At 40.4% G+C, this 26,873-nt stretch overlaps 2 protein-coding genes across 2 annotated transcripts in view; both read right to left on the reverse strand.

The window, feature by feature from the left end:
* tmem104 (transmembrane protein 104) overlaps positions 1-20,880 on the reverse strand; it is a 47,742-nt gene extending 26,862 nt beyond the window's left edge. The window contains exons 1-8 of the mRNA XM_079177013.1: positions 20,813-20,880; positions 20,229-20,295; positions 19,516-19,637; positions 19,081-19,162; positions 17,302-17,404; positions 16,688-16,771; positions 10,416-10,515; positions 9,881-9,977 (exon numbers count right to left, since the gene is read on the reverse strand). Of these exons, the coding sequence (XP_079033139.1) occupies positions 9,881-9,977; positions 10,416-10,515; positions 16,688-16,771; positions 17,302-17,404; positions 19,081-19,162; positions 19,516-19,637; positions 20,229-20,273 (633 nt within the window). The 5' untranslated portion in view covers positions 20,274-20,295; positions 20,813-20,880. The remainder of the gene's footprint in view (positions 1-9,880; positions 9,978-10,415; positions 10,516-16,687; positions 16,772-17,301; positions 17,405-19,080; positions 19,163-19,515; positions 19,638-20,228; positions 20,296-20,812) is intronic.
* Positions 20,881-22,605: 1,725 nt separating this feature from the next.
* LOC306709269 (5-hydroxytryptamine receptor 3A-like) lies at positions 22,606-26,844 on the reverse strand (the record flags this gene model as incomplete). The annotated part of the gene is made up of 9 exons (XM_079177336.1): positions 22,606-23,097; positions 23,423-23,578; positions 24,501-24,711; positions 24,803-24,963; positions 25,045-25,217; positions 25,679-25,788; positions 25,874-25,918; positions 26,557-26,720; positions 26,805-26,844. The coding sequence occupies 9 exons, from the start codon at positions 26,842-26,844 to the stop codon at positions 22,829-22,831; spliced, it is 1,329 nt and encodes a 442-aa protein (XP_079033462.1). The 3' UTR covers positions 22,606-22,828.
* Between the last annotated feature and the right edge of the window lie 29 nt (positions 26,845-26,873).

The raw sequence follows: 26,873 nt of genomic DNA on the forward strand, positions 1-26,873 counted from the left end.
GAAGAAGAAAAAACTCAATTATAAATATTATTAACGAGTTGTTCGGGGTCGATGTTATGCTAATTTTCTGTGAATGTGTCTGAATATTTATGTGTTTTATGAGATGGGACTGTACGACTGAGGCTTATCTGCTGCCAGCAGAAGCCTCTCCATCCATCTCTGATGGCAGCTGCTTCCCACCCCTCTGGGTCACCCAGCTACATAAATTCAACTCACACGCATAAGAATGAATATTTAATATTCTCTCTCTAGACTTCAGTACCTAAAACATACCATCTACGTACCTTATGTTACGAGATTAAAAACTCACCTAGAAGAAAACAGTCTTATTTAAAACATGGAGTGGTGCACTTAAGCCTCTTGTGGCTAAAATGAGAATTACAACAACAAACAAAGATATAAAATAATATAAAAAGGACAGTTATGGAATTACTGTTAAAAATTCAGGTATCGTATCGGCACAAGTATTCAAAAATATAAAATAATACCTCACCTTGGCCGTTCAAAATACCATAATTTACATTTAACACCAGAATGAACAGCACGTCTACCGGACTACACAGCATAGTACCAGTGGTCGGGATATGGAAAGTAATATTAACAATAATAGTAAAATGGCAATAATACACACAGTATGAGAATAAACTCATTTGAAATGAATTTCAGAACATCTACGGACAAACTCTCAAAGCCTCTTTCATCTCATTTGAAACACATCCAACGCAGAAGCCTGTGCTGTTAATTAGGAACACTGCGTGGCCCCGGAGACCTCCACGTCTCCACGCGATTAAAGACGGGACTCCTAATGAGGGGAAGGAAGACAACTCGGACCAAAGGAAGGATAAAGACGGTGCAGAGATGCAAGGAGAACGTACCGTCGTGTGGGACCGACCGGCACATTTCAAACCGAGAATAAAAGATGTGATGAGAACGAAACAAAGGCTGGCAGGTTCTTTTTGGGGGGTTCAGGTCTGACTGAGGCCACGATGTTAAAAACAGAACAGTGGATAACATTCCTTTAGAGTGCATTTAACTTTAGTGAGGGCAGACTGGAGTGTTTCTAATCCCCGTCACTGTCAGTGTGCAATAACAGAACCAACGCGTCGGCTCGACTGTTTGAGTCAAGAGCTCGAGTTCAAACGTTAATCACGTGTTGGTCGTCTAGAGCGTGATTTAACAGGTGATTAGTGTGTTTTAATGGCTTTAATAACAATAAAATGTCTTTTATCAGAGAGCTCTCACCTTTTAGAATTACCTCGTTGATCTTGTTTGCAAGCTCAGAATGAGAATTAAGCTAAAGATAAGGAAGAAAGACGACAACTGAGAAAAGGCGGTTACACATAGTAACCTCTGTTCTGTGAAGATGGAGCATGTTTGCGATACTTATATTTGTGAACTTTTAGCAGCCTGCTTGAGTGCAGATGGGTTGCAGCAGTGTTATCATCGTAACTGAAATTAAAACGACAACATGCTTAAAGAATGTTGTCGTAAACAGAAAATAAATAAAAGACAAAACCTTTAAAAAAGAAATAAACTAAACAAACAATGTTGCCTGGTTGAAAAAGTCACAAAAATGAAATAAAAATGAATTTAAATGAATTTCATTCTAATATATCTCTACTAAATATATACTAGCAAACGCACTCTGACACCAACTAAAACTAAACTAAATCAAAAAGTCTAAAAACAGATAAAATATAAACTAATTGACTTTCAAACTATTATTTAATAACTAAAACTGGAGGACTGTTGACAGTATTACACATTCATGATTCACAGACCAAATAATTGGCAAACTCATAATTACTACTTTGCTTAATAATATGTCCTTACAGCTGTATTTAGAAACACGTATTCACGGACAGTAACGTGTCAAAGGAAACACTGAGGAGCTATTTGCTGCAGACGTTGTGACTTTGAATAATGTGCAGTTCTGTTCCTCAAAGAAGGAAACGATTACACACCCTACCTCGGTAGAAATGATGAGCAACACAGGGAGGATTTATGACGGGCTTTGGGACGAATCTAAGGGAGGAGACGGGAAACGATCATTTGTGTGGTTTAATAGGACGATAACCTCGACTACTGTAAAGAGAGACGGAGGAGGAGGAGGGAGCTGCATCACATTACAGGACACTTTCCTCCCAAATTACACTGATGATGAACCTTCAGAAATAAAGGATGAAGCAACAGAGAGGACGTCGGTACGGAAAGCCAAGAGTGACATTAAAGCTTCTATTTTCACCTGAAACGCTGCAAAGACATCGCACCTACATATTTAATGGATGTATTAAATGTTTGCATCAACAAAAGGATAAAGAGGTAACAATTCATCTTTTTTCAAAATGAAATACAGTGTAAATACAATTAAAATTTGTTTTAATGCCACTTTCCATTATTCCTTATCAAGTGAATACTCCTCTTCATCAAACGGTGTGTGGGTCTAGTGACAGCCTAGTGGTCTCAATCTGTGTTTTGCAATTCAAAGATCCGGGTTCAAGGCCAAAGTTAAATACTGAGGTCTAGTGTCTAAGATTATCACAATGTTGTTCTGAAACAGAGTTTGAATCTATGATCCAGCTGAAACGCACGGTTATCACTGCTTTTTAAACAAATAACTAAACGTGTGAAAATAGAGACATTTAATGTCACTTTTGGCTTTCAATAGGTTGGAAAATTGCGATACATCGAGACGTTATTGAAGAAGACAACAGTTGGATATTTTATTCACCAACTCAACACCATAATAACCCACCAACACGTAATGAGCTCGAGGTTAGTGTGGACAGCTGCTGTTATGAAGCTGCTGTACATTTCATTTGGCTTCAGCGAGCGAGACGGTTACATCACTAGGACACGTCCTTGTACCAGATCACCAGTTTCACACTTTGTGATTTGTCTTCTCCTCCGTGCTCTCGCTCACCCCCCCCCCCCCCCAAAAAGAGCTAAATCACAATGGAAGGACGTATTTAAAGCAGTAACGTGGACCAATGAAGCATCTTCACTTTATTTTACCATCCAAGGAGAAAAGCCTCACAAACAACTGTGTCACGTGGAACCATAGTCACAAAACGTACGTGTTTGACAGGTGGACACAGAACAGTACAATCAAATAACAATTTGAATGCATGTAATTCATTTAATGAGCGTAAATTGACGTGTTGCTGCATTTTGTAGGAAAACGTACGAAGAATGAGGAGTAACTTATCCCAAGCTATCATACAAACCCTTGTGTGACGACACATTGTGTGAGATCACAGTGAATAAATGCATCAACAGTTTAACATCCAGCTAAAACTAAAGCTGCACTAAACAACATGAAGGTTATGATGTTCATAAGGTGGTCGATTCAACTGTAGGATCATTTCAGAGGCTGCAGTTTGTTATAAAACGAGGTGTTTCTGATATTCATCCTGAGGTCATTGATATAACATGCTCCTATTAACAGACTAGAGAAATCACACACACACACTTCATAAAAGCATGATGTACGAGCACATCTTATCTAATACAAACAAGTCCTCATAATGAATCATTCACTTGATATCTGGCTGCAACAACACGGGGCAACTAAAGATCCACAGAGGCCTCTGCGCCTCCTTGATAACTGCCCCCCCCCCCCCCTTACAGCTTCCTGCTGTTGTATGAGTGGACCCCCTCCCCACCCGTGTGGATAGCAGCTTCAACACTTCTTCCTGCTGTGATAATCTCCATTAAACCATCTGTACTGTCGTCTCCCTGCAGCTCCACCTCCTCACTGGACAGTTATGTGAAATATCCCGAGAGGAGCCACAGTTCACAGCTTAAGGACGTATTATTAGTATCATCTGGAGGTAAACGGTCTCATCTGTGAAGACTGAATACAAGGCCGGTGTCCACAAAGCGCCTTTTTCTGAGTGCCATTTTTTTAATTGTTCCCAATGAGGAGAGAGATCGAGCGGTACGAAGCCTCCGGTTGGTGCTCATGGTGCAAAAACAAATATAGAGTAGCACAAATAGATAATAGAGCGAAGCTTCTCTGACAGAAAAAGTCGATATGTGGACACAAGATGTTGTTGTTTTTCATCCCGCTTTCTTTCTAAATGTAAGCTAAAATCATCCTTTGTTGGTTCTTCAGTGGGGAAATCTGCAGGATGACAGCATCATGTAAGGGGGAGAAAGCATAACCTGGATAAACTACTACTTTGTGTTTCTTGCCTTGAATTTTGTTGCACCCAGATCGCTGCAATTAACTCGGTAAGTCCGGTGATATTATGATTTGAGTTGATGGTACGAGATCCAACTTTGAGTTCCCTTTGGTGCCCAGTTCAAATAATCTGTTGCACAACAAAGAAAGAGCAAATGTCACAAATGTCACAACAGAAAGCAGTTTAAACGCGCCTCCAAAATGTAATCATATCAGAGCATTATTAAAGTATGAAAACAATGTTTTTACTGATACAAAGGTGGTCGTGGTTCAGCATTTGCTCCTTTAATGTGAAACAGGTTAAAACACTGCGGTGAAAAGATGGCAGGAGGCCTTCAACGGCCATCAAGGACGCCGAGATTCCTCTCGCAATAAATCTTTATTAGCCGGTTAATGAATCAATCAGCTCGGCGTCGAGGAGAAGTGGCAGGGCGGGTCGTTTCTGAACTCGTAGGGGACGAGCAACAACTTCACCTGCACTTCAAATCAACTCTACTCTCAATACGCGAGGCGGCGTTTTGGCTCGATTGAAACGCATTATAACTGAAACATCTGCATGAAGATGAGCAGAGTGAACAATGCGGTGCAAGCACAAACGTGTCTTTGAGCTCATGCGCCGCATTGATTTTCCATCACTTTTCCCACATGCTGGGAGAACAAATAAATCAGCCATTTAAAAATGGTACTGCAGGGCGGAGGACACCGACCGCTGCTTGGCTGACCACTGTGACACAAAAAGCCCCCCCGCGGTGAGATTCAAAAAGAAAACTTTAGCAGGGGACAATCAAGGACGGGCAAGTTTAAATGAGGTCTCAGGAATCTGTGCTGGAGATGAACTAACACCCATAAGGACAGCACTGTTAATCTTTTCAATCAAAAGGGGGCCAAGGATCAACACCCAGCACTCCGTTACGCAACGTTCCTCCATCATCTCCCTGTTTTTATTTTCACACCCCACGAAAGCCAACAAATATGGCAGATATGTGGAGAAAAGCCTTTCCGGCCAGGTCCGCTCGGGCAGCAAACACGAGAATCAATCAGCCGCAACAGCAAAAAAAAAAAATCACGGCCGGTTCTTAAGAGCTTTCTGAAGCTCGGAGGAGGAAAAGTGGCCGACGTGACGCGTCCACTGCTGAAGGTGTAAAGTCAATACTGATTGAGTCAGAGATGTGACCTCATGACGTATCAACCGGGGGCTGCTTCGGGTCCATTATCACCGAGTAATTAGTCTCTTTGTGGATTCAGCACCGATGTCTTTATGAAAATGACAACGGCCACTATAACGAGAGTTTGATGTGCATTAAAACTTCCTCATGTGGAGGTTTGTGGCCTTTGGAAGCTGAAGTGAAACAGAGCAAAACAATACTGCAGGGTTTCATAAACATTAACATATCTGTGGCCGGCCACAATATTGATTTATTTTTATTCATTTATTTTACTCACTGACAAGTGAATCCAACGCTTCATGTGTTAAAGCTGCATTCTCTCTAGTGTCCACCAGGGGGCGACTCCTCTGGTTGTATAGAAGTCTATGAGAAAATGACTACTTCTCTCTTGATTTATTACCTCAGTAAACATTGTAAACATGAGTTTATGGTCTCAATCTCTAGTTTCAAGTCTTCTTCAATACAGCACGATGTTCATTTAGTAAATGATGGTCCATTTAGAGTCAAACAGACCATAAAGCAGGGGATGCTTTAGGGGCGGAGCTACACGGTGATTGACAGGTCTCTACCAGAGACGTATACGGCGTCTCTACGTCACTCCTCCTCAGTCCAAATATGGTCACTTCCTGTTCACTGGCTGCAAAAAGCCAAGATGGCGACGACCAAAACGTCCCATTGTGAACCACAAGTCTGAGTTGAAATCGGCAGGCGAGCTAGTTAACGTTAGCAGCCGGTTAGCAGCACAGTCCTGCAAAGAGCTACTACGTTAACGGGAGGTGCTATTGATTAACACTGTGGTACGTTCAGGTTCTAATCAGTAAAAACATAATACTGTGCAAAGGTAAAATTTAACGTTTAGATGCGTAATAATCAAATTTAAAATAAAATAGTTTTTTGGCAAGAAACTTGAAGAAATAAACTTGTTTTAAGGAAATGTTTTCACAGCAATATAAAATAATTATGACCCGTTTTAACTTCCTAACAAGTGTATGCTTTAGTCTATGGGTCACTTGTGGATGTGCTAATGAATTGAACTTTCTACAACAATATCTAATTTCCCCTTCCAGGTGATGCAGAATTTAACTCTGTGGAAACGGAAACACACACACACACACACACACACACACACACACACACACACACACACACACACACACTCTGGTTTCCCCTATAGGCCGAGTGTCAATGTCATGACTGACACTGAGCTGATGTGACTGACACTCGGTGAAGGAAAGGAGCCCGAGGTGTGGAGCTAAAAGAAAAAAAAGAAAAGTGAGACGCCTGAAGACACACTAAATTCAAACGAGCCCTCCGGGTGTTGAAGTGGGAAACGAAGGGTCAGGCAATCCGTAGACAACAACAACGGTCCGCAACGGGTTGAATAAAAAACACAAAGAGAAGATTACAAATAATAATAAGAGACTCTAAGAGACACCGATGAATGTGGTCAATGAAGAACCTCCAGGCTGTTAATAATTCACCCCAACAATGAGTTTCAATGACTCACCCAGAGCTTCCTTTAATTCTTTAAGAAAACTTACGTTTTTCTGGCGAAGAAAACAAAAAACTGAGAAAAATCCTTGATGAATGGAAGTAAATGGAGGCAACATTTAATTTATAAACTCTCACACAACTCTTGCAGAATAATACAAGTCTCGTATTCTCACTACTTCGCTTGAGTCCGAATTTGTATTATTTTTAAATAGTAAGGAGGTAGTGAGCATTAGTGAGACGAGATAGATGAGTCTTTATTATTCTGCAAGAGTTGAGTGAGTTTGTAAAACGGATGTTTTGCTGTTAAATTCAGGCCTCCATCTACTTCCATTCATTAAGACTTTTCTCTGCTTTTGTTTGTTTTTTGTATTTAAGAATTCACTGTAACATGGGGAAGAAATGGTCATTTTGAGAGTGAAGTGTTTCTTTAAAGAAATTAGAAAAGTAGATTAAACTTTACACTGACTGTCTCTAATCACAAAGGGATTAAAGCTCTTTAGACCAACAACATAATCAGGCTGCTCTTTAATCTCTCCTCATTTTCTAAACTCTCAAACTGTTACTGCTGCAGTAACGTCTCCAGGATCAAGTAGAATTATTTGGTACTAAAGTGGCATCTATTTACTTATCTGTCGACGTGAGAAGAAAATGAAAACAACAGAATATAAAAATGACGACAAAATGCTTAAATGTAGAAAAAGTTGAGTTTTTCAAAGAGAGAAACTGCTCCTTAATAAAGGGCCTTTGGTATTTCTACATAAACTGTATTTAATTGAGAATACTAAGAATCTCCATTTGTCTACTTTAGATTTACAAACACTGAGAATACAAAAAGCAGCCCAGGTGCATTGTGGGTGAGCAGGTTCTTGATCGATCTCTCCACCGGGGTAGAGAACAGCTGATGAGAAACAAGTCAATTATTTAGACTCATCTTTCAGAGTCCTGTCTCCAGGCCGGAGGAGAGAATCTTTATCTCTGTACCGGACGCTCACGGGCCGCCTGAATGTTTCATCACAGCTCAATTACTTTTTTCATTTATTGAAGGAAAGGTCGACCAGCGGAAGAAAGAAAAGACGATTTACAGGATGAAAATATGGGGCATGATGAAATAAACAAAACTTCTTCAGCAATCGTCCGAGGCTGCAGCCGAGCTTTTAAATCAAGATGTCTCCGTGTGATGACGTAATGTCTGTGGACCTCATTTAACGTTAACGTTAAAAGGAAACATTGGTATTTTTAAACCTGGACCATATTTTCTCATGTTTTTGTGTGGAAGTGATTGATGAGTTTTTCAGAATTGTTCCGGTATCGTTCAGCTGTCTGAACAAAGTCTCGCTCAAGAAGAAGTCTTCTTCTGCATCCAGATTGTCGAAATCAGTTAATTATAAGATCTCACCGTCGCTTCTGGATCCAAAAAACTAAAATACCAAACATTACGAGACTGAATGTATCCGTGTGCAGAATCCGTTGAGATGAATGGATTAATGGATGGAAAGCAGACTATTAGTCCAAGTGATTGAAGAGACTTTTGGTTGATTAGAAAACGAGAAGTCAACTTTCTCTAAAAGCGGATCCATGAAGTTTCCACTTTTTCTTTTGTTCGGGCAGTGATTTTGAAACATGGCTGAAATAACTTGTTTTACAAAGATCTATAAAGACTGACGTTAAATCTCTTGCAGACAAGCAGAACGGTGAACAAAGAGTAACACAACACAAGTCATCCTACAGCAGGAACACTGTTACATGACAAGCTGAAATACAATGTACCACCACAGACCAAAAGCACCACGTTAACTCTTGTGTTTACCAGAGATGTGCTCATAATAATAATAATAATTAAGCATGAAAAACGTCCTCCAAATAAATAAATCGTTGGTGTATAAATGTCTCTATTTGGAGTTAAGAATAAATGTTGTAATTACAGCCTCATGTTGCTCATTGAAGAATTAGTTTAATCAACGTCACACAGAGAAGTTTCAGATTTTAAATTAAGGAAAAATAGAACTACGATACGCTGAGTATATCTATAGTGCATCCCTCTATATTATATATATATATATATATATATATATATATATATATATATATTCTTCAGTGTTACATATCTATTTCCCTGAGCAGTCGTGATGAAACTGGAAATTAATCTGCAGAAATGCAAGTGTAAACAAATTGAGCGGAGATTACAAATCAGCATTATTTCATTTTGCTTACATACAGTGAGAGGATTATCCCGTTAGGAGGTAAAGGGGGAAAGTCCATTTATTGGTCCGCTCATTCTATTAAAAATGTAGAAAAGGACAGGAAGCCGTGAGGGAGGCGGCAGGAGGAGATCAGCACGTCCATCACTGTCGCTGAGCAAAGTTAAAGCTCAAGTGAAACACAATCAGGGTTTGGCTCACTTAAGACTTCAAGGACACACACTTCCTGTCGGCTGCAGCGGTGGGAGAGTCCGGGGGACAGTTTGAGAGAGGGAGGGACTCGGAGGACAGAGAGGAAGGCTCGGCTTTGCACATTTAAAAAAAACATCCGTAGACATGAACTGTTTGAGTCAAAAGAACACGTTCACCCCTGAATCCCTTGAGAGAAACCAGCAGGAGAAGCTGTCAACTTCGTCTTTGTAAAAGTATTCTTTAACCTTCTTTAACCAAAATCTCATGAGTGGATCTGTGACTGGAACATCAGAGGACCTCGAGATATAAAGTAGTATATAGTCCTGGATCAGGGCTCGGGTCTGTGGAATGACCCGGAAGCAATGTGCAAAATACGGGAGGTCTTGATTGACGCTTGAGACCCCCTAAAAAGCCTTATTTGTCACATGCAATTGTCACTAAAATGTCTTTTAAAGCCCAGCAGCAACACGGAGCTCCAGTTCTGAGGACTTGAGCTGCAGTCAGCGATTCTTATCCAAAAGGCTTTTTGTTTGGGTTCAAATATCAACACATTTTTCCTCCAGAATCGCTGACTCCACCTTTAAAAACGAGGAGGCAGCAGGTAACTAAAAGTGTGTTTTCACAAACGTTCTGTCGGGACTCACCAGAAACACCCGGTACGCGTCTTTCCTGGTCACGGAGCCCCAGCACGGATCCGTGTCGTTGTACTTCACACTTCCAGCGCTGCAGGAGTGGTTTCCACTGCACAAGAAGAAGGAAAACACAGCTCAACATCGCACACGTATTCTTCTCACAACTGCTCTGACATCATCTCAGTAGAACAACCCTAAAGAAGGAGGGATGGTTATGTTCTGTGGTCCAGGATCTGAAGCCTCAAACTACCTGAAATACATTATTCTCATTCGGTCCGGCCAACGGACGAGCAATAAAAATGTGTCTGGAAGCAAGTGGACACGACTAGAGACGCCAGGAGCTCCGGTAAGAGGTCGGCGGGCCTGAAGGCCTCCGTCAGAGAAGCTTTATTGTCTGAATCTGAAGTTCAGAAGGTCACAAAAGGACCAACGAGCCGAAGAGATGAAGACGGCTGTGCGCCAAACGTGCCCGAACGGAAAAGTAGCAAATGTTCTTAAAAGGAGAATTTGGTATTAAACGTGTGAATGAGACGTTTACGAGTCTTACCAGGCGACTTCCATCAGTGATATCGGCACAGCTGCAGCGTAGATGGCCATGTCTCCGTACAGGTAGACTATGATGCAGATGTAGAACATGTTGACGCCAACTGAAAGACAAGAAACACATGAGTGACTCACAAAACCACCATTTGTAAATTCATTTCTACCCTTTGTTACCGTGTTTCTCAAACAGATAAACCTTCACCACCTAAAGCACTTTTGCAGTCTCAACATCGCACAGGTGTATCGCTCACCTGCAGTGTTTTAGAATGAATGAGACTCGGAGTTTGTAATCAACACGACATGAATGCATGAATGAATGTTTTAGTTTTTTCCTGTGTTTTAAATGAGCTACAACTACATTTAGTTGTGCAACCGTTGCTGCTGCACAATGACGATGAATGATCCTTAAAAAGCTTCCTCGTCTCTGGAGAAAAGGTCCCGCGAACTCCAAACAAATTAAAGCAATAAAAGAGGTCACGAGCAAACGCGTCCATTTTTTCATTAGCCCTTAATCAAGATATATGGTTCACGGACCACCTGTCAGACTACTACAAATATCATCCCTCCATCCTCCTCCTCCTCCTCCTCCTCCTCCCCTGCTCACCGCATCCCTCCATCCATCCATCCATCTCCTCCTCCACACTGCACCCCTCCATCCTCATCCCTCCATCTTCATCCCTTTTCTGGGACAGCAGAGCCACATCTTCCTCATTGGTCCAATGAAAAATATTAATAGCATTAATTAAAAAAGCTAATCCCTCCATGAAAGAGATTTTTCTCCCCCGTCAGCCTTTTGCTCTCCACAACCACACCATCTATCTACCCCCCCCTCACCCTTCTCTTCTTCACCCGACCCTTTTACCAGGACAAGATGGAGGGCTTTAACCGGCGGTCAGATCATCAGAGCGCCACACATCCATCGAGCTCTTGAATTCTCAGAAGGAGGTGAAAAGCGTCCAAACTGGACTCCTTCAGCTCATTCATTACTGCAGAGGAAATTAGAGCACGAGTCCATTAAAAAGAATAAAAAGTGACACATTCACAGCTTCACTGGTTCGATATGGCAACCTAATAAACATCTAGTTAAATAAATGTTAAAGGTATAAGGTGGTACTTTTCCGCAGTAGAAATGTCTAAAAACGACTAGACTGAGGTGTATTTTGTTGAGTTGTGTTCTTACGTTATCCAAAATGTTTCAACAATTTTCTAACTTTTATTTAATTCGTGGTTATCAAGGTAACGGTGCGTTTGTGCAGCGTTAGCGTTGTGGTTGTTGGCCAGCAGCTGATCATAAACGAAGTTTTATGACACATTTTGACATCACACTCTTTAGATCTTGGTGGTTTTTTAACTGGATGAAGGGTTTCAGCCCTCCGACGTCTGGATCTTAAATTATCGGAGAAACAAGCTAACGTTAGCGTCGGAGAAACACCGATTTTTAACGTGAAGCTGCTTTTATTTAGTGTTTTAATCAGCGGGTTTGTTTGTTTTAATGGTATGGATCTCTGGTAAAAAACCTCCTGAACTCCCATGATGCCACGCTGCTTCACCACGTCAACAAACCTCTGATCTGGAGACCTCATAGCGTCAGAAAATGACATATTGTGCTTTTTAACGCAGAAAGAAACCAACAGAGACTGCAGGAAGTCAAAGTGAGCCGACAGAATATGTTCTTGATTAGTTGTTGGGTCTATGAAATCAAAAACATTAAAAATGAGCTTGTCCAGTCCAAAACTCAAAGATATCCAATTCTACACTAATATATATTATTAAATTTCACAAACCCGTTTAAATTTTTTGCTGATATTTAAATTAATCAGAACGATTTCTTTAACGCTCCAAACATCAGAAAAGTGACATCACTCATTACATGAAACATAAAGTCATGTGTTGAGTAAGATTTGAAACTAGAGATTGAGACCATAAACTCATGTTTACAATGTTTACTGAGGTAATAAATCAAGAGAGAAGTAGAGTCATTTTCTCATAGACTTCTATACAACCAGAGGAGCAGAATGATAGAAGAAGATATTAAAATACATCAAGTTTAAACTAGGCAGACTCATCAGAAACATGGCGTCTCCTTGTGGGACAACACTGGACGAGGCGCATTAGAGCAGAAACAGGACGTACTGTACTGTGTGCATGGCCGCGGGGGGGGTGCAGGCCTTCACGGAGCTGTAACTAATATTTCTCAATTACCCGAAGCCACGGGCTAAAAAAACGCTGCAAAATGGGTCCTCGCGTAGGAGCCCGGTCTGTCACGTAGCTGTGAAACGCATCAGCATCCATCACCACTCTGCTTCTGACTGACAACCTCTCTGAGAGCAGCTTCGGGGGGGAAAAAAGACACTTTTATTACCGTGTCAGGGTTAAATACTGTATATTACATAATGATGATGGAAGAATATGTTGATTTAATTATCTTATTATAAATAAATTTGCTTTGACCTCCTGAAAAGTCACACTGGAAACCTCTGAAACATACGAAAAGGAGGAAGGACGTTCATTTTTACTTTAAACTTCCCCTCGGTAATCTTTCTCTTCTCGTATTTTTAACTTCCACATCGTGACATAGTTAAACGTTGATGAACTGAAGATTACAGACTTCAACAAATCAAATCTAAATGGAGCCCCAGAGGCAACAGCACGCCTCTAAAAATAAGTAAGTAGGACAGTCCGGAGTAATTAATGGTCAAGCTTTAACAGCAGACGGTGTTGTGTTATCGTGACGATTAGACTCTGAAGGTGTTTTAAAGTAAACTTTTCTTCTTTCGGCTTTGATCAGACTTCTTCTATCAAACAGACCAATAAAATTCACTCTAAAAAAGCCATTTTATCTACTTTTAACTGCATTAAAAACATGCAAACGCACCTTTTTATACCCTAGAGTCGTATACAATCCACTCGTTTTACTTTGTGAAGCTCCACAAACATGAACCGAGCAGGAAGCAGAGCCGGGGTGCGTTTATTTTGAGAAACAAAAATCAAGCTTCTTTCCTTCGACTCTTGTAGCATCGACCTGTTCCCTAAAAATGAAAGTGCATCTCTTAGGACGCCGACGCAGGAAACTGTTGCAGCAGTGGCTGATGGGAAATGATTGGGCTGATGGAGCTGAAGCAGCCGCGTCCATTTATCTGAGCAGAGGCTCGCTCAAGGCACAAAGAGCGACATTCAGGTAAAAGTCAGACAGAAGACAGAAGCTGGAGTTACAGCGGAGTGAATTACTTTTCTTCTTTGCTACACAAAATACTGACAATACTGTTTAAATATATATATAAATATAATATGCTGCTACTGACGCTACGATTATTTATTATCGATTTACTTTCTTGATTAATCGTTTGGTCAGAAAATAGTGAAAAATCCCAGTTTCTCAAAGTCAAAGATGAAGTATTTGAAACGTCTTTTTGTCTTAAATCCAAAATATATTCACTTTAAAAATGATAGAAAACAGAAAAACCTCCATTTTTTTGCATGAAAAATGACTAAAAACAGTTGGTTATTAACGAAAAGATTAGTCAACCAATGGTTGCAGCTCTTTTTAAATATCTCCATAATTAAGAGGCTGAAAACTGCATTTTCTGACATTTCTGCATGAAACATTGCCCACGTGTGTCTCCTTCAACACAGAAAGAACCGAGTGACGGCGGAGTGAATTACTATTCGCCACCATGAGTGCTCTGTGTGTCGGGGGAGGGGCCGGCTCACGTTGAGAATTAAAAAAAACACACAATATCCTGCTGTTTGCACAGCCGCCATGTTAACAAGTGCATCACATCACAAGAGAGGGAACAAAAAGGATGCTGATTTAAGAGAAGAGTCTCTCTCTCTCTCTCAGCTTCTAATCAGCTTCCTCACTTCCTCACGGTGAAGGTCACAGCTGCACCTTTTTCCTCGTGGTGCAGATAAACCATCAGCATTCCTGTCAGAGGCCGATCCTCGAGGCCTTATTCCAGACCCGCTTCGCCGTCACCGCCGCCGTGTCAGCTCTCAGTCCAGGAGGACGTGAAACGCCCTCTGAGAGCTCGCGTCCAGCAGCAGGAGACGCCTCTTTAACCGGCTGCATTAACGGTGCAGCACAGAGTCAGTGAGAAAGAGCTGGAGACGACTTAACGTGGTCGACATCGCACATCCGTCTCTGCGCACCCATAATGCTTTGCAATTCAGAGTTTGTTTTCCTGCAGCCGGTTTGAATGAAGTCTCCTGACGGCCTCTAGTTGTGCTTCTTCTCAGATTCAGCAGTAAATCTAGAACGTCTGAAAGCACACAGATAAAGAAGGAAGCGCAACTACAGGCTGAGGACCGACGCGTTTAATGATCTGCTCCGTAAAACGGGAGAAGAAGTTTCCACAGCAAAGGTTGAAATTAAAATAACTTGCATCGTCTGACAAACTCAAATCTATTCTAAAGTATCATTTGAGCTACGAAAGAGGAAAACAACAAATAATTCAATGATTTGTTTGACCTGTAACTTTCCTCAGCGTCTTTGTACGTGAGTGATTATTAGTGGAATCACTGTGGACTTTGTAGAGTTTTCTTATTGTCTAGTGATCTATCTGGTTAAAATACGTCGATGAAACAATCAGGATCTAAAAGTCAAAGTTTGGCTTAAAACTGGAGAAAATGTCAAGTTTTGACAGAACTTTTGGTGCAAAACAAAGAGCATAAAACAGCACTTCTACATCTATTAAATGTCAAAAAACTATTTCATAACTTTGTCTTTTTTGTCCAAAAGTATGTAATTTAATATAATTAATGACAAAGAAGATCTGAACCAGAGAATCAATCAACTAATCGAATCAGCTGACTGTCGGCTTGTCGATCGGTCGAAAAGCTACGAATCATTTTATTATGGATTTATTTTCATTAATTAACCACATAAGCCTGTAAAATGTCAGAAAATAATGTAAAAATGTCCAATTAAGAGTCTCAGAAAGAAGCCGGTGTCTTTAAACGTCTTGTTGGTCCAAAAGCCAAAAGATATAAGAGAGAGTTTACTTTTAGTTTGCACAAACATTTATAGCGGAACATTTTTCATTAGGTGGGAAAAGCCCCTAAACGGTATCGGACATTGAGCTCTGTAGTAAGTCATTCAGGAGGAAGAGGACGTGAAGATTGACGAGTTGAGGAAGAACGAACCTGTGAATTTGCTTCAAAGTAGTTCTTGAACTGTTTCACCTGAAAGCATCTTATAAATAAAAGATATCGAGCTCATAAATAGTGTGTGGAGGAGCAGATGAGACGGTGTAAACATTTAACGTTTGAGATAATAAAACAACAATGTGGAGGACGTCTTCCTCTGGGCGCAGAGAGGAAGTTCTCTCAGGACGTTCAGGCAGAAAGTGCCGCTGTCAGGATGAGCTAAAGAGCAGCGCTTCCCCTTTTTTTGTCTCCTCGTCCAGCATGTGCTGGGACTCGTGCCTCGTATCTCATTCATTTCTGATTAGTCACTGGGCAGCTTTCCCACAGCAAGAGGAGGAGGAGGAGGAGGAGGAGGAGGAGGAGGAGGAGAGAAAAACTAATTTCCTTATTACCGATCGATACCTCCACGTGCTGCTTCACCTGCACGCGGCCTGTTTCACGGAGGGAAAGGTCATCGGCAGAGATTTCTTTCACCTTTAACGAGCAGGACGAGTCGAGCGACACTCTGCAGCTTTAACAGCATGAGCCTCCGTGCATGAGCCTCCGTGCATGAGCCGCCGTGCATGAGCACCGTGCACGAGACGCCGTGCATGAGCGAGTTGACACGTGTGGGAGTGAACTCGGAGGGGGAGGTTTTGGCGTGCAGAGTGCTCCACCTAGTGTCGGAAAACAACACCCGACAAAAAGGGAACAGAGCAGATGACGCCGATGGAGCTTTGACCTTTTGTTGTTCCTTTATCCCTGCGACAACACGGGGGGGGGGGGGGGGGGGAGTGTTGAGTCACCAGCATCTGGTGAAGAAGAGGCCGGTCGGCGTAATGCGAGCAGACAGAAGGAGGAAGGTCTCTCCGCGAGGTTCAAGGTGAACGGAGGGTTCATTAGAGCCATCTTGCCCCCCCCCCCCCCCCCCCTCACACAGTGGGGACATTAATGAGAGTCTCAAACAGGTAATTACAACCAAAGGCGGTTTATCCATTTATAATTACATCCAATTACAGAGCCGTTCCCTTTTTGTGAATGGGAGGAACGTAACAAATGAAAGAGAAGAAACACCATCAGTGCTGCTTCTATAAATGATGGCAGTTAATTGAATAACGGGTAAAAAACGCTCGAGGGCCAGAAGGAGATTACCTTTGTTGAAGAACATGGAGGCCATCTGACCCATCTCCACCCGCTCCACGATGTCGAAGTGGTCCACGTGACCTCCGGACCGCTCTGTGAAAACGACATGGAGGACATCGTGGGTAAATACCGCGCAGCCAAAGAGCAGCGCGGTGATGCTCATCTGGCATCACAAGGAGGAACACTTTGTGCAAAAGAGCAAACTGTTAAAGCTGCATTCTCTCTAGTGTCCACCAGGGGGCGACTCCTCTGGTTGTATAGAAGTCTATGAGAAAATGACTCTACTTCTCTCTTGATTTATTCCCTCAGTAAACATTGTAAACATGAGTTTATGGTCTCAATCTCTAGTTTCAAGTCTTCTTCAACACAGCATGATGTTAATAACTGTTTTATATTGGAAACATCTCCCTCAAACTACTGGATTTATTCAGATTAAGATTACATATAATGCAACTGAATGGAACCTTTTCGAATGTTAGCGGTTAGCTCCGGTGCTGCTAACGTTAACTAGCTCTCCTCTTGTTGCTATAAATGTAGAATTATCAGGAATCTGATATCAGATCGAATGTATATCAGCTGATAATGATCCACAGTAATAAAACACACGCGTCATAAACACTTACGATTCTCACGACCGGACAAGATGGGCTTCGTCTCCGGCTCCGACCGGCCTCGGACCGCGACGTCATCGTCCGAATACTCGGAGGTGGAGTCGCTGTCGTCGACCTGCGGAGATGAAAAACAAAACAAGTGAATCTCTAATTTCAGTCGAACTGTTTTGTCTCATTTCTTACGGTGTTCATTTTGCTCTGTGTGCAACATCTGGAAATTACAAGCAACAGCTGCAGAGAAGCTTCACAACCAACAACGTCCACCGCGTCACGTTCGCTCGTTATTGGTTTCACAGATTCTCTGCAGATTAACAGTCATATACACCTGTATATATATATATTTCTACTTTCCCTGTTTTTAGTCCCAAATAACACATTCTGTCCAGGAAATATACATACCGGTGAAATAAAACCCTTTTTATTTGTTTATATTTAGAGAGAGAATGAACTAAATCTAGTCGCACTTCACTCAAAGTTCCAGCAGAGGGCGATCACATCAAACAAACACCAACGAATAGATCAGATCAAGTTATGAGACACTTTAAGAGTTGCATCTGTTCACAACACAAGAATTCAACACCGTGCTTCTTCTTCGCCTTCAGATCGGCTTCGTTTTCCACAAGAAACCGCCTCACGATCACTTCTTCAGCAGGAAACGACCGTTACCTGACTCCAGCTTCCACCTCCTGTGTGTGTGTGTGTGTGTGTGTGTGTGTGTGTGTGTGTGTGTGTGTGTGTGTGTGTGTTTCTTAACATGTATGATGCATCGCTTTACGTCTCGCTGATGTGCTTCAGTCAAGCAGAGAGAAAGAAATAAAAAAGCATTCAGCGGTGAACAGTCTCTTCCTCCCGTCTTGTTTTCCATTACGTGGGAGGTAAAGCGGGTGAGGCGCCATGAATCAAGGCCGAGTGTTTCAGAGTCTGCACCTTAAACGCTTTAAAGTCCTTTTCTTAGAGTCAAAATGATTGAAGATCGGGTTTATAATGGAGAACAGTCCTTTTTACAACCGCAGCCTCCAATTACACATAAAACACAGCTTCCTCTTGAAGAAAGCTGGATTCATTTTCAGGCTTTAAACATAAAGATATTTCACAGTCACAGCTTCAAATTAAAAGTTATAGTTTTGTGTGTCGATAAAGTAAAATGAGGAGGACGAGGTCACTATTAGTGCTGCATGTTTAAAAGATGAAGACGCGCTACGGTTGAGTTTCACACTAACAGTCGTGAATCCGTTTATCGTAATCTCACTGAAGTTAGAGTGAATATCTCAAAGGTGCGTTTTTCCCGTCAGTGTGACGTCTAATTTGTTTCTTTTTCTTTGGGTTTCGTTTACGAGTCGCTTCGCTAGCAGAGAAACAAACAGAACGTCGCTTCACACACGAGTTAAAGGAGTCTGTCGCCGTTAGCTCCGCCTTCCTTCTGTGGCCGACCAATCACGGTCGAGTGGTGGAAAACGCGACATTTATTACTTTAAAACAACGTCAATGAAAGAGTGAGTGGAATATAATTAAATATGGCCTCCATCTTCATCAAAACAGTTGAAACCCACGGCGCAGATATCTATCGCAAAACTCTCATTAATATGCAAATTATTGTGTATCTGTGGTCTGGATTCTGTGCGTATTTTGACATATTTCACAGGATTAAAGTTCTTTAGCTGCATAAACACGTCAGAAGAAGACCTGGAAACACATCCAGAGCTCAAGGTTTGCTGCAGGGTGTTTTAGACAGACTTGTTTTTAAGCAAACAGAGAAGCAGCGTCCTACTTAACAGATGTTCATCGTCTCACCTCTTCCTGCTTCCTCCTCTTCCAGCGCAGCTGAGCATTCGCCGCCGCCATCGCCTCGATCACAAACGTGGTCGTCATGTAGCTGAAAGAACGAAAGAACGAGAGGGGAAGTTTTGATGACGTCGACGGAGAAATGAAGTTCGGTTCATCCACAGAAACGTGATGTTGGATCCATTAAAGCGTCACACTGCTGCTTTCAATGAAAACAACTTCATGTGAATATTTAAACATCCGTCTGCTTTAAGAGTTGGATGTTTCATAGCATGAACAGGGAACATTAATACTGAATCTGAATATAAATTAAAGAAAGAAAGCAGATGTTGGAAGAAGATTCCGGCCTTCAGCTCTGTGTGTTCACGTCGTCTCTGTCGGACAGAACGACAGAACGACGCATGAGGGGAAAGTAAAAAGGTAGATGTGTGGAACAAAAGTCACCTCATGAAGCCTAAGAAGGAGATGAGCGTGATGCTGACCACCCAACCGGCCGCGGCGAAGGCTTTGGGCATCGTCAGAGCTCCCGTTCCCACGATCAGGTTGAACATGTACACCAGACCCACCTGGAGGAGAAGGAAGAGTGGATGAGCTGAAGACGGACGGCTCACAAAAACAGTCAAACACAACAAACCAAAAGCACGGCTGTATCAGGAGTTAGTCTACGTGCTGGAGTGTTCAAACCATGCAGAGCACAACCTCTCTGTAGACGTATCTGGTAACAAAATGCTTTAATGATTCAAAGCGTTATCTTCTTGAGGAAAAAGAACAACATTTAACCAGCAGAAATCATGCCGACGAAAGCAGTGAGGGACTGAAGTGAGTCGACTAAAACTGAGTCCAGACCAGAAACCCTGATGTGTGCAAAGAAGGACGTGTCAGCGGTTTAGTTTCCTCTTTATTCTTCACATCTACTCAAACACGTCTGATCCTTTTCTGTCCGAAGTTTACAAAGTGTTTGAAACAAAACGATCAGTTAATTTAAGTAGCTCAGTTGGAAAAAGAAACAAAGTGTCTAGATTAAAACACGTAAAAGTAATCAGAGAGAAAGGCTGCAACTACCACAATAAAATACTGATATTTCACAGTGAACAGATGTTAAAACATACTAAAAAGAACAACAGCGTCCTGCATGATATGATCAATGTGATACTCACAAAAGGGGAGTAGGGTTCCCCGCTCTCTGTGATCCCACCTGCCATGGTGGACGACACTGGTCCTCACCTGAAGGAACAGACAGACAGGAAGTTAAATCCAGTTTGTATCACTTATTTAATCAAGGTTTAAATCTACTTTATTGGCATAATCATAATTAAGTAAACTATTGCCCAGACAAGGTCTGTAATGTAGTAATAAACACTGAAAATGGAAGAAAAGAACAGTTCAGTTTGAAAAGAACTCCCATTGCACATCTTGCAATTTCATATTTACTGTTATGTTGGCACATAATGTGTGAATATATCAAAGATAATTAAAAACGTATTACATTTTAAGGACCACTTTTCGATTCGGCTTGGTCATAATTCAGAAAGCAGCACGTGTTAATAATAATAATCCTCTTTTACCGACTTTGTTGATCTGACATTTCCTTGCTAGCAACCCAGCTAGCAGCGTAGCTTAGAATACATTAGCTATCACACCAAATGTACAATATATTTTAACGTTTTACTACATGCACTACTACACTTGAGGGACTAGATCAGCGTGTCATTAAAGACAAGTAACAGTAAACACTCCTCACCTCACTTCTTTCCAGTGTGTCTTGCTAGTTTAGCTGCTAAGCTAACCAGAAGCTAAGAGAAGCAGCTGATCTGCACCCGCAGGAAGAAACACGTCAAGCTAATGGTAACATAAAATACCCTTTCCGGTGCTGGCTTTCAAAGTAAAACCTTCTTTGTCGTACGTAAAGGTTGATGTAAAAAAAATAATGATTTTATTGTGAAAGTAAAAGATAATGATTTGATCGTTGTTGTTGTGTTTAGCTTGATGCGACTGTTAGTGGGTTAGCTCGGTCAGTTGTTGGTGCGGGAAACAAATCAAGAGGTCACATGACACATGTCACGTGTTACATGACACTTGTCATATGACACATGTACACCTGTATCTGTGTTATGTATTGTTATTCTCTCTATTTATGAATTATCTACCAGTGGTTCCATCTCAGAGGGATACATTGTATTATTTATAATATTATAATTTAAAAAATTATAATGGATTTATTATTTGTTATTTATTTATTATTTATTTTGTTTATTTGATGGTTCCAAATTGAATAATGTTGATAACTTTAATGTATCAGTAATAATAATATTTCTAACTATTTTCTTCATTTTTTATATTTCTGCATTATTATTTATGATTATAAAAATAATGTAATATATTTTATTATTTAATATTTATATATTTCTAAAAGCAAACAGTAAATTTTGTGTAAAAAACAAATTGAGAGCTTAAACTAGCCAACAGTTTATACAAGTACAACTGATATTTGATTGGCAACTATTTAGAAGGAACATTTTCAATGTAGTTGTGGAATAAATCAACATATTAAAAGACACAAATCACAATATTTAATGTGTTAGTACATTCGTGTTCCATTACATATCAACTCCCTCTCACTTTCTTCATTTCTTAATTTTACCTCGTGTCACATATACAATAGAAAAAAAGATTTAAATGTATATACTAGTGATGGGCAACGATTAACATTTTTAATCGCGATTAATCGCATGATTGTTTTGCGATTAATCGCATTGTTATGCACAAAATAATGAATTCAAAGTAGTGTATTGCGCACTTTTATTTTAAAAGTGCTGCTATATGAACAAAAGTGCAATAACATTTGGTTTTCAAACACTTTAAACACATCAGGTTCATTTTAACAGCAGTATTCTCTTTACACAGTAGCAGTTATAACACAGGTATGATGATTCTGATAATAGATATTCAGCCGGTGTTCACTACTTTATCTTCATGTGTGTAAGAGATGCAATTTAAATATACATCTTGAAAACTGCAAACCTATCTACGTCATGTTTTTATGTTTGTTGAATTCTCAGTAGCGATAACTAAATGATATGCTTATTATACATATTACAAACAAAAACACTTTTAAAACTCAAAAAAAATAATTTAAATGAATCATTTCTTTTTTTCTTTTTTTGGTATTTTGGTCAGACACATATGCAACGCTGATTACCGTAATGTGTGATATTTGTCATAAATGTACGTTGGTACATAGCTGTACATGGAGGGACTTAGGACCCAGGGGAATGTAGGTGAAGGAAACAGGAAGAGACGGAAGAGACGCCACACAAACAGCTGTTCACCGCTTGCTGCAGGTCGGTCGGTTCTTGTCTTTAAAATGTCCGCTTAATAATAAAAAATAAAAAAACTGAGTTAACGCGTGATAAAATAATTGTCGGCGTTAATTAATTAATGCGTTAACGCGATAATAAGGCCCTAACTTGCCCAGCACTAATATATGCATATATTTATATATATATATATATATATATATATATATATATATATATATATATATACTAAGTATAATATATAAAACACAAATTAACATTATTTTGATTTTAAAAATCCCACAGTTCAACAACTTCATAACATACAATCATTTTCATGTTCTGCACTTTAACAAAAATAGAAAAGAAGAATTTAAGGACGGATACATTTAGTTATTTAAAAAATAATCATCGTCTGATTTAAGAGCATGCACTGAGCAGATTACACACACGTCATGTATTCATATTGAAATGATTTGTGTCATCCACATGATGTTCATGTACGTGAGAAAACCTGCAACAGTCAGAAAATAGAGGGTGAAGAACACCGAGTCGATGATCTTAGAGAGTCTTCTGTAGTATCCGGGCCGTCGCTCGTCGTCCTTCGGTCCTCCGGCTTCACGTCGAGCCGTCTTCACCTCCTCCAGGATCAGCCTGAGCAGGTCGCGGTCGTCGGGTCGATTCAGAGGCAGGGAGCTTCTCTCTGGAGGCTCTTCAGCTCCATCGGACTCTGAGGGGAAGATTCAGCAGAACGATCCATAATATATCAAGTTGTGTTCAAGGTCTGATATGTTCATGTGGGATCGTTGGTGCATCTGTATTGGGATGCACGGTTCCCTCTGAAGATCAGCTGACTCAATATCTTGTAATCTTAGTTAGTGTTTGATTTCAATTCAAACCAGATTTATTTTAAGTTTAAAGGGTTTGATTTAAATTTAGTTTCATATTTATCCTCATTATTATCTTCCCAAGATCTTCCTCGTTAACAGTGTTTTGGCTCATTTTGTAAAAAGAAACAAAACAAGTTTAGTGAAGTATTAAGTAAAGAGGTTTACCTTTGTGAAAGTCGACTTCCAGCTGAATGTCCACTTGGACATCATCAGGAGTTTGAGCGTTGCAACAATAACCATCGAGGTCGTACAGGAAGCCGACCAGCATGGTCTCCAGGACGCTGATCCCCACCAGGGCGAAGATCCCAATACAGTACATGGCTACAGAGTAAAGGTGAGGAGGCATGTGTGGTTAGTGTGATGTTGGTGAAACCGGTGACGAGGAACACTACGGAAGCCCTGAGAGGTATGTGAGAAAAAGAAAACTAACTCTGGTCTGATCTCTATTGTTTTCTCTCCTGGGTTTACGACTGAAGAACAGGCTGTTCTCATAAAGGGTTCGTACCTTTAACTATGAAAATTAATGCGCTGTAATTCGTAGGTATCCCAGGAAATTAATCCGTATGTCCCCCGTGTGGAACACGACGTCGACGTTGATTTATTTGTAACTGCCGTACTTCAGTAGCTTCACTTCTGTAGTTGTTTTAACCCAAAATCACCATCTTTTATTAAACCTAACTAAGTGAAGCCAAAGCTTCATGTCCTAAAGCTGCATTCTCTCTAGTGTCCACCAGGGGGCGACTCCTCTGGTTGTATAGAAGTCTATGAGAAAATGACTCTACTTCTCTCTTGATTTATTACCTCAGTAAACATTGTAAACATGAGTTTATGGTCTCAATCTCTAGTTTCAAGTCTTCTTCAATACAGCATGATGTTCATTTAGTAAATGATGGTCCATTTAGAGTCAAACAGACCATAAAGCAGGGGATGCTTTAGAACATGGGGTAGTTGTGCACTTCAGCCTCTAGTGTCCGAAATTAGTATTACAACAACAACAACAACAGGTGGAGAAAAACAGCACCTTAGAAAAATGATCCTTTTAGTTTTTTCATTCATAAACAGGAGAGAGAAAAACTATTTAGATCAGTCTGTAGATCTTGTTTTTCCCACTAGCCTCTCAGGGCTTCCGTAGCACAATGAACCCTATCATATATGTATGACAGACTGTTTATATATGATATACATCCCTCTATATATATATATATATATCATATCATATCACATGCCTGCGTGGACAGCTCACCAATCATCGGCAGATGGTTTTCAGTGGAGGGCAGCAGGTCCTTCAGAATCAGCAGCAGGACGGAGATGGACAGCAGAATCGTCACCTTGAAGCTCAGCTTCTCCCCTCGGGCCTCGCTGATGAAGAACGAGCAAACGTCCAGCAACACGAAATAAAACAAGGGCACGACGAAAATGATCAGGTACAGCATCGGCTTCCTGGAGATTGTGACCTGAAAAACACAAAGAAACACATGTTTGTTGTTAATAAAGTAAATAAAACACAGAATCTGTTGTGAGATTTCATTATAAATGTTTTCTTACGGTGTATACGAGTCTGCTCGTTCTTCCAATTGTGCAATTATATATATAATGGACTATTTCCATATTTTCGAGTTCCCATTCTCCCCGTGTCACCATGAACAGCTCAGACACAGCAGTGAGCAGTGTATCGTTGAAGACGGTTCCCAGTGTTATCGTCTCCACTGCGTGGTGAAAGTATTAAAATCATTACAGCAGATGTGTTGGCAGTGAGATAATGAGGTGAGCCTGTGGTGTGATTCTACCGTCTGAGGTCATTGACGAGAAGGAGATGTTACAGTGCTGCGTATCGAAGGGGAACAGCTTGACGTTGACCAGACAGGTGGAGGTGAGACGCTGCCGCGTGTTCGCCAGAACCCAGCCTGACGGAGACAAACTGACGACCGGACTGTTCTGGATGGTCCCCGTATCAGACACACTGAAGAGATGGAGACACGAGGACTTTAATTACCTTCATTAATACAACTGGTCAGAGCAGAGAGCTTTCATCAATACAGAGATGGAAACAAATCGCAGCAGCTATACCGCCAGTTATAGAACTGATTCAACACTTAACAGTGTGTAGAAATGTTTTAAAAATGTATGTTTTGTATTATTTTCTTATTTCTATTTAATTATCATATTCATATTTCTATTTTTATCATATTTCTATTTTATTATATTTCTGTTTTTATTATATTTTTATTATTATATTCGTATTTTTTATTATATTTCTATTTTATTATATTCATATTTTTATTTGTATCATATTTCTATTTTATAATATTTGTATTGTTATTATATTCATATTTGTATTATATTTCTATTTTATTATATTCATATTTCTATTTTTATTATATTTCTATTTTTATTATATTAAAGACATGAAACAGCTCGTACTCCTCCTCGATGTGAACATCTGGGATCCACAGACTCGACCTCGGAATCGTCATCCTGTCGATCCCGCAGAAGTCCGACAGATTCCAGGTGAGGAATTCATTCTTCCAGTGCTGAGGAGAAATAAAACACGTCGTCTCATTGAAACTTATATTTGTATCTGGTGATTAAAAGATCACTGATGTTTGAGATTCTCACCATTTTTATCCAGATCTGACTCGTGACAGTTTGAGACTTCTCATCCTGCAGACAATCAGCAGCACGGTGGTTAAGTGTTTTAATTACAATAAAATAAAGCAGCGTTGTTTAGTAGAGAGGATCGATTCACCCGAAAGTCACACGCATTTTAAATCTCGTGGTATCTATTCTGCAGGTTTTTAAATATCTGCCATCTTTCATTTGTGGAACAAAGTCCTGGTTACGTTGAACGAGGGATAAAGGAAGTACGCAGACTGTACATTTAAGTAAAAGTAGTAATCACTAACTGTAAAAATGTTCTGCATTTAAAATGATACTTTAGTAACAGAAGCATCAGCTGCTAAATGTACTTTAATTAAAACTCTAACTACTTTCTTCACAAGATATAAAATAAATACATTTTCTAGACTTCAGGAGGTCTGAAACAAATACATTAGTGGATCTTAGTATTTAGTTTAGTTTAGCTGCAGGTGGAGCTGATTTATCATTAAATCAATAAATAAAAAATACAATAAAATACAAAAATTAAAGAAGCATTTATAAATGAAGTAAATGTATTTCCAACAGTTTGTTAAAAATGAAAACTGGCCATATTTATATTGACAATGGTGAAGTTATATGTTTCTTTGGTTGAACTGACCGTTTAAATAAAAAACCCAATAAAGTCTTCAAAAGACACTCACCACATCTAGAATACCGTACACCAGCATGTCTATCAGAACGAGGGTCGGGGTCGTCCAGTTCTTCACGGGCCGCATGTCGGCCATGACTTTATTAGTGGTCGTCAGGTTCAGGTGAGTCAGGAGACCGAGGTACGAGCAGTCTGAGGCCTGACAGCCGCAAACACCTGGAAGGAGACGCAAAACATTTACACACTTTAAACATCAGTTAATCTAATCAAACCCAATACTTTTTAAGTTGAATAACTCACCAATCAAGGCAAGAAAAGCTAGAGTCCTCAGAGTCGACATGGCTGTTTTGGCTTCATCTCAATGTGAGC

This window comes from Pholis gunnellus, assembly GCF_910591455.1.
Source record: "Pholis gunnellus genome assembly, chromosome: 17".
NCBI lineage: Eukaryota > Metazoa > Chordata > Actinopteri > Perciformes > Pholidae > Pholis > Pholis gunnellus.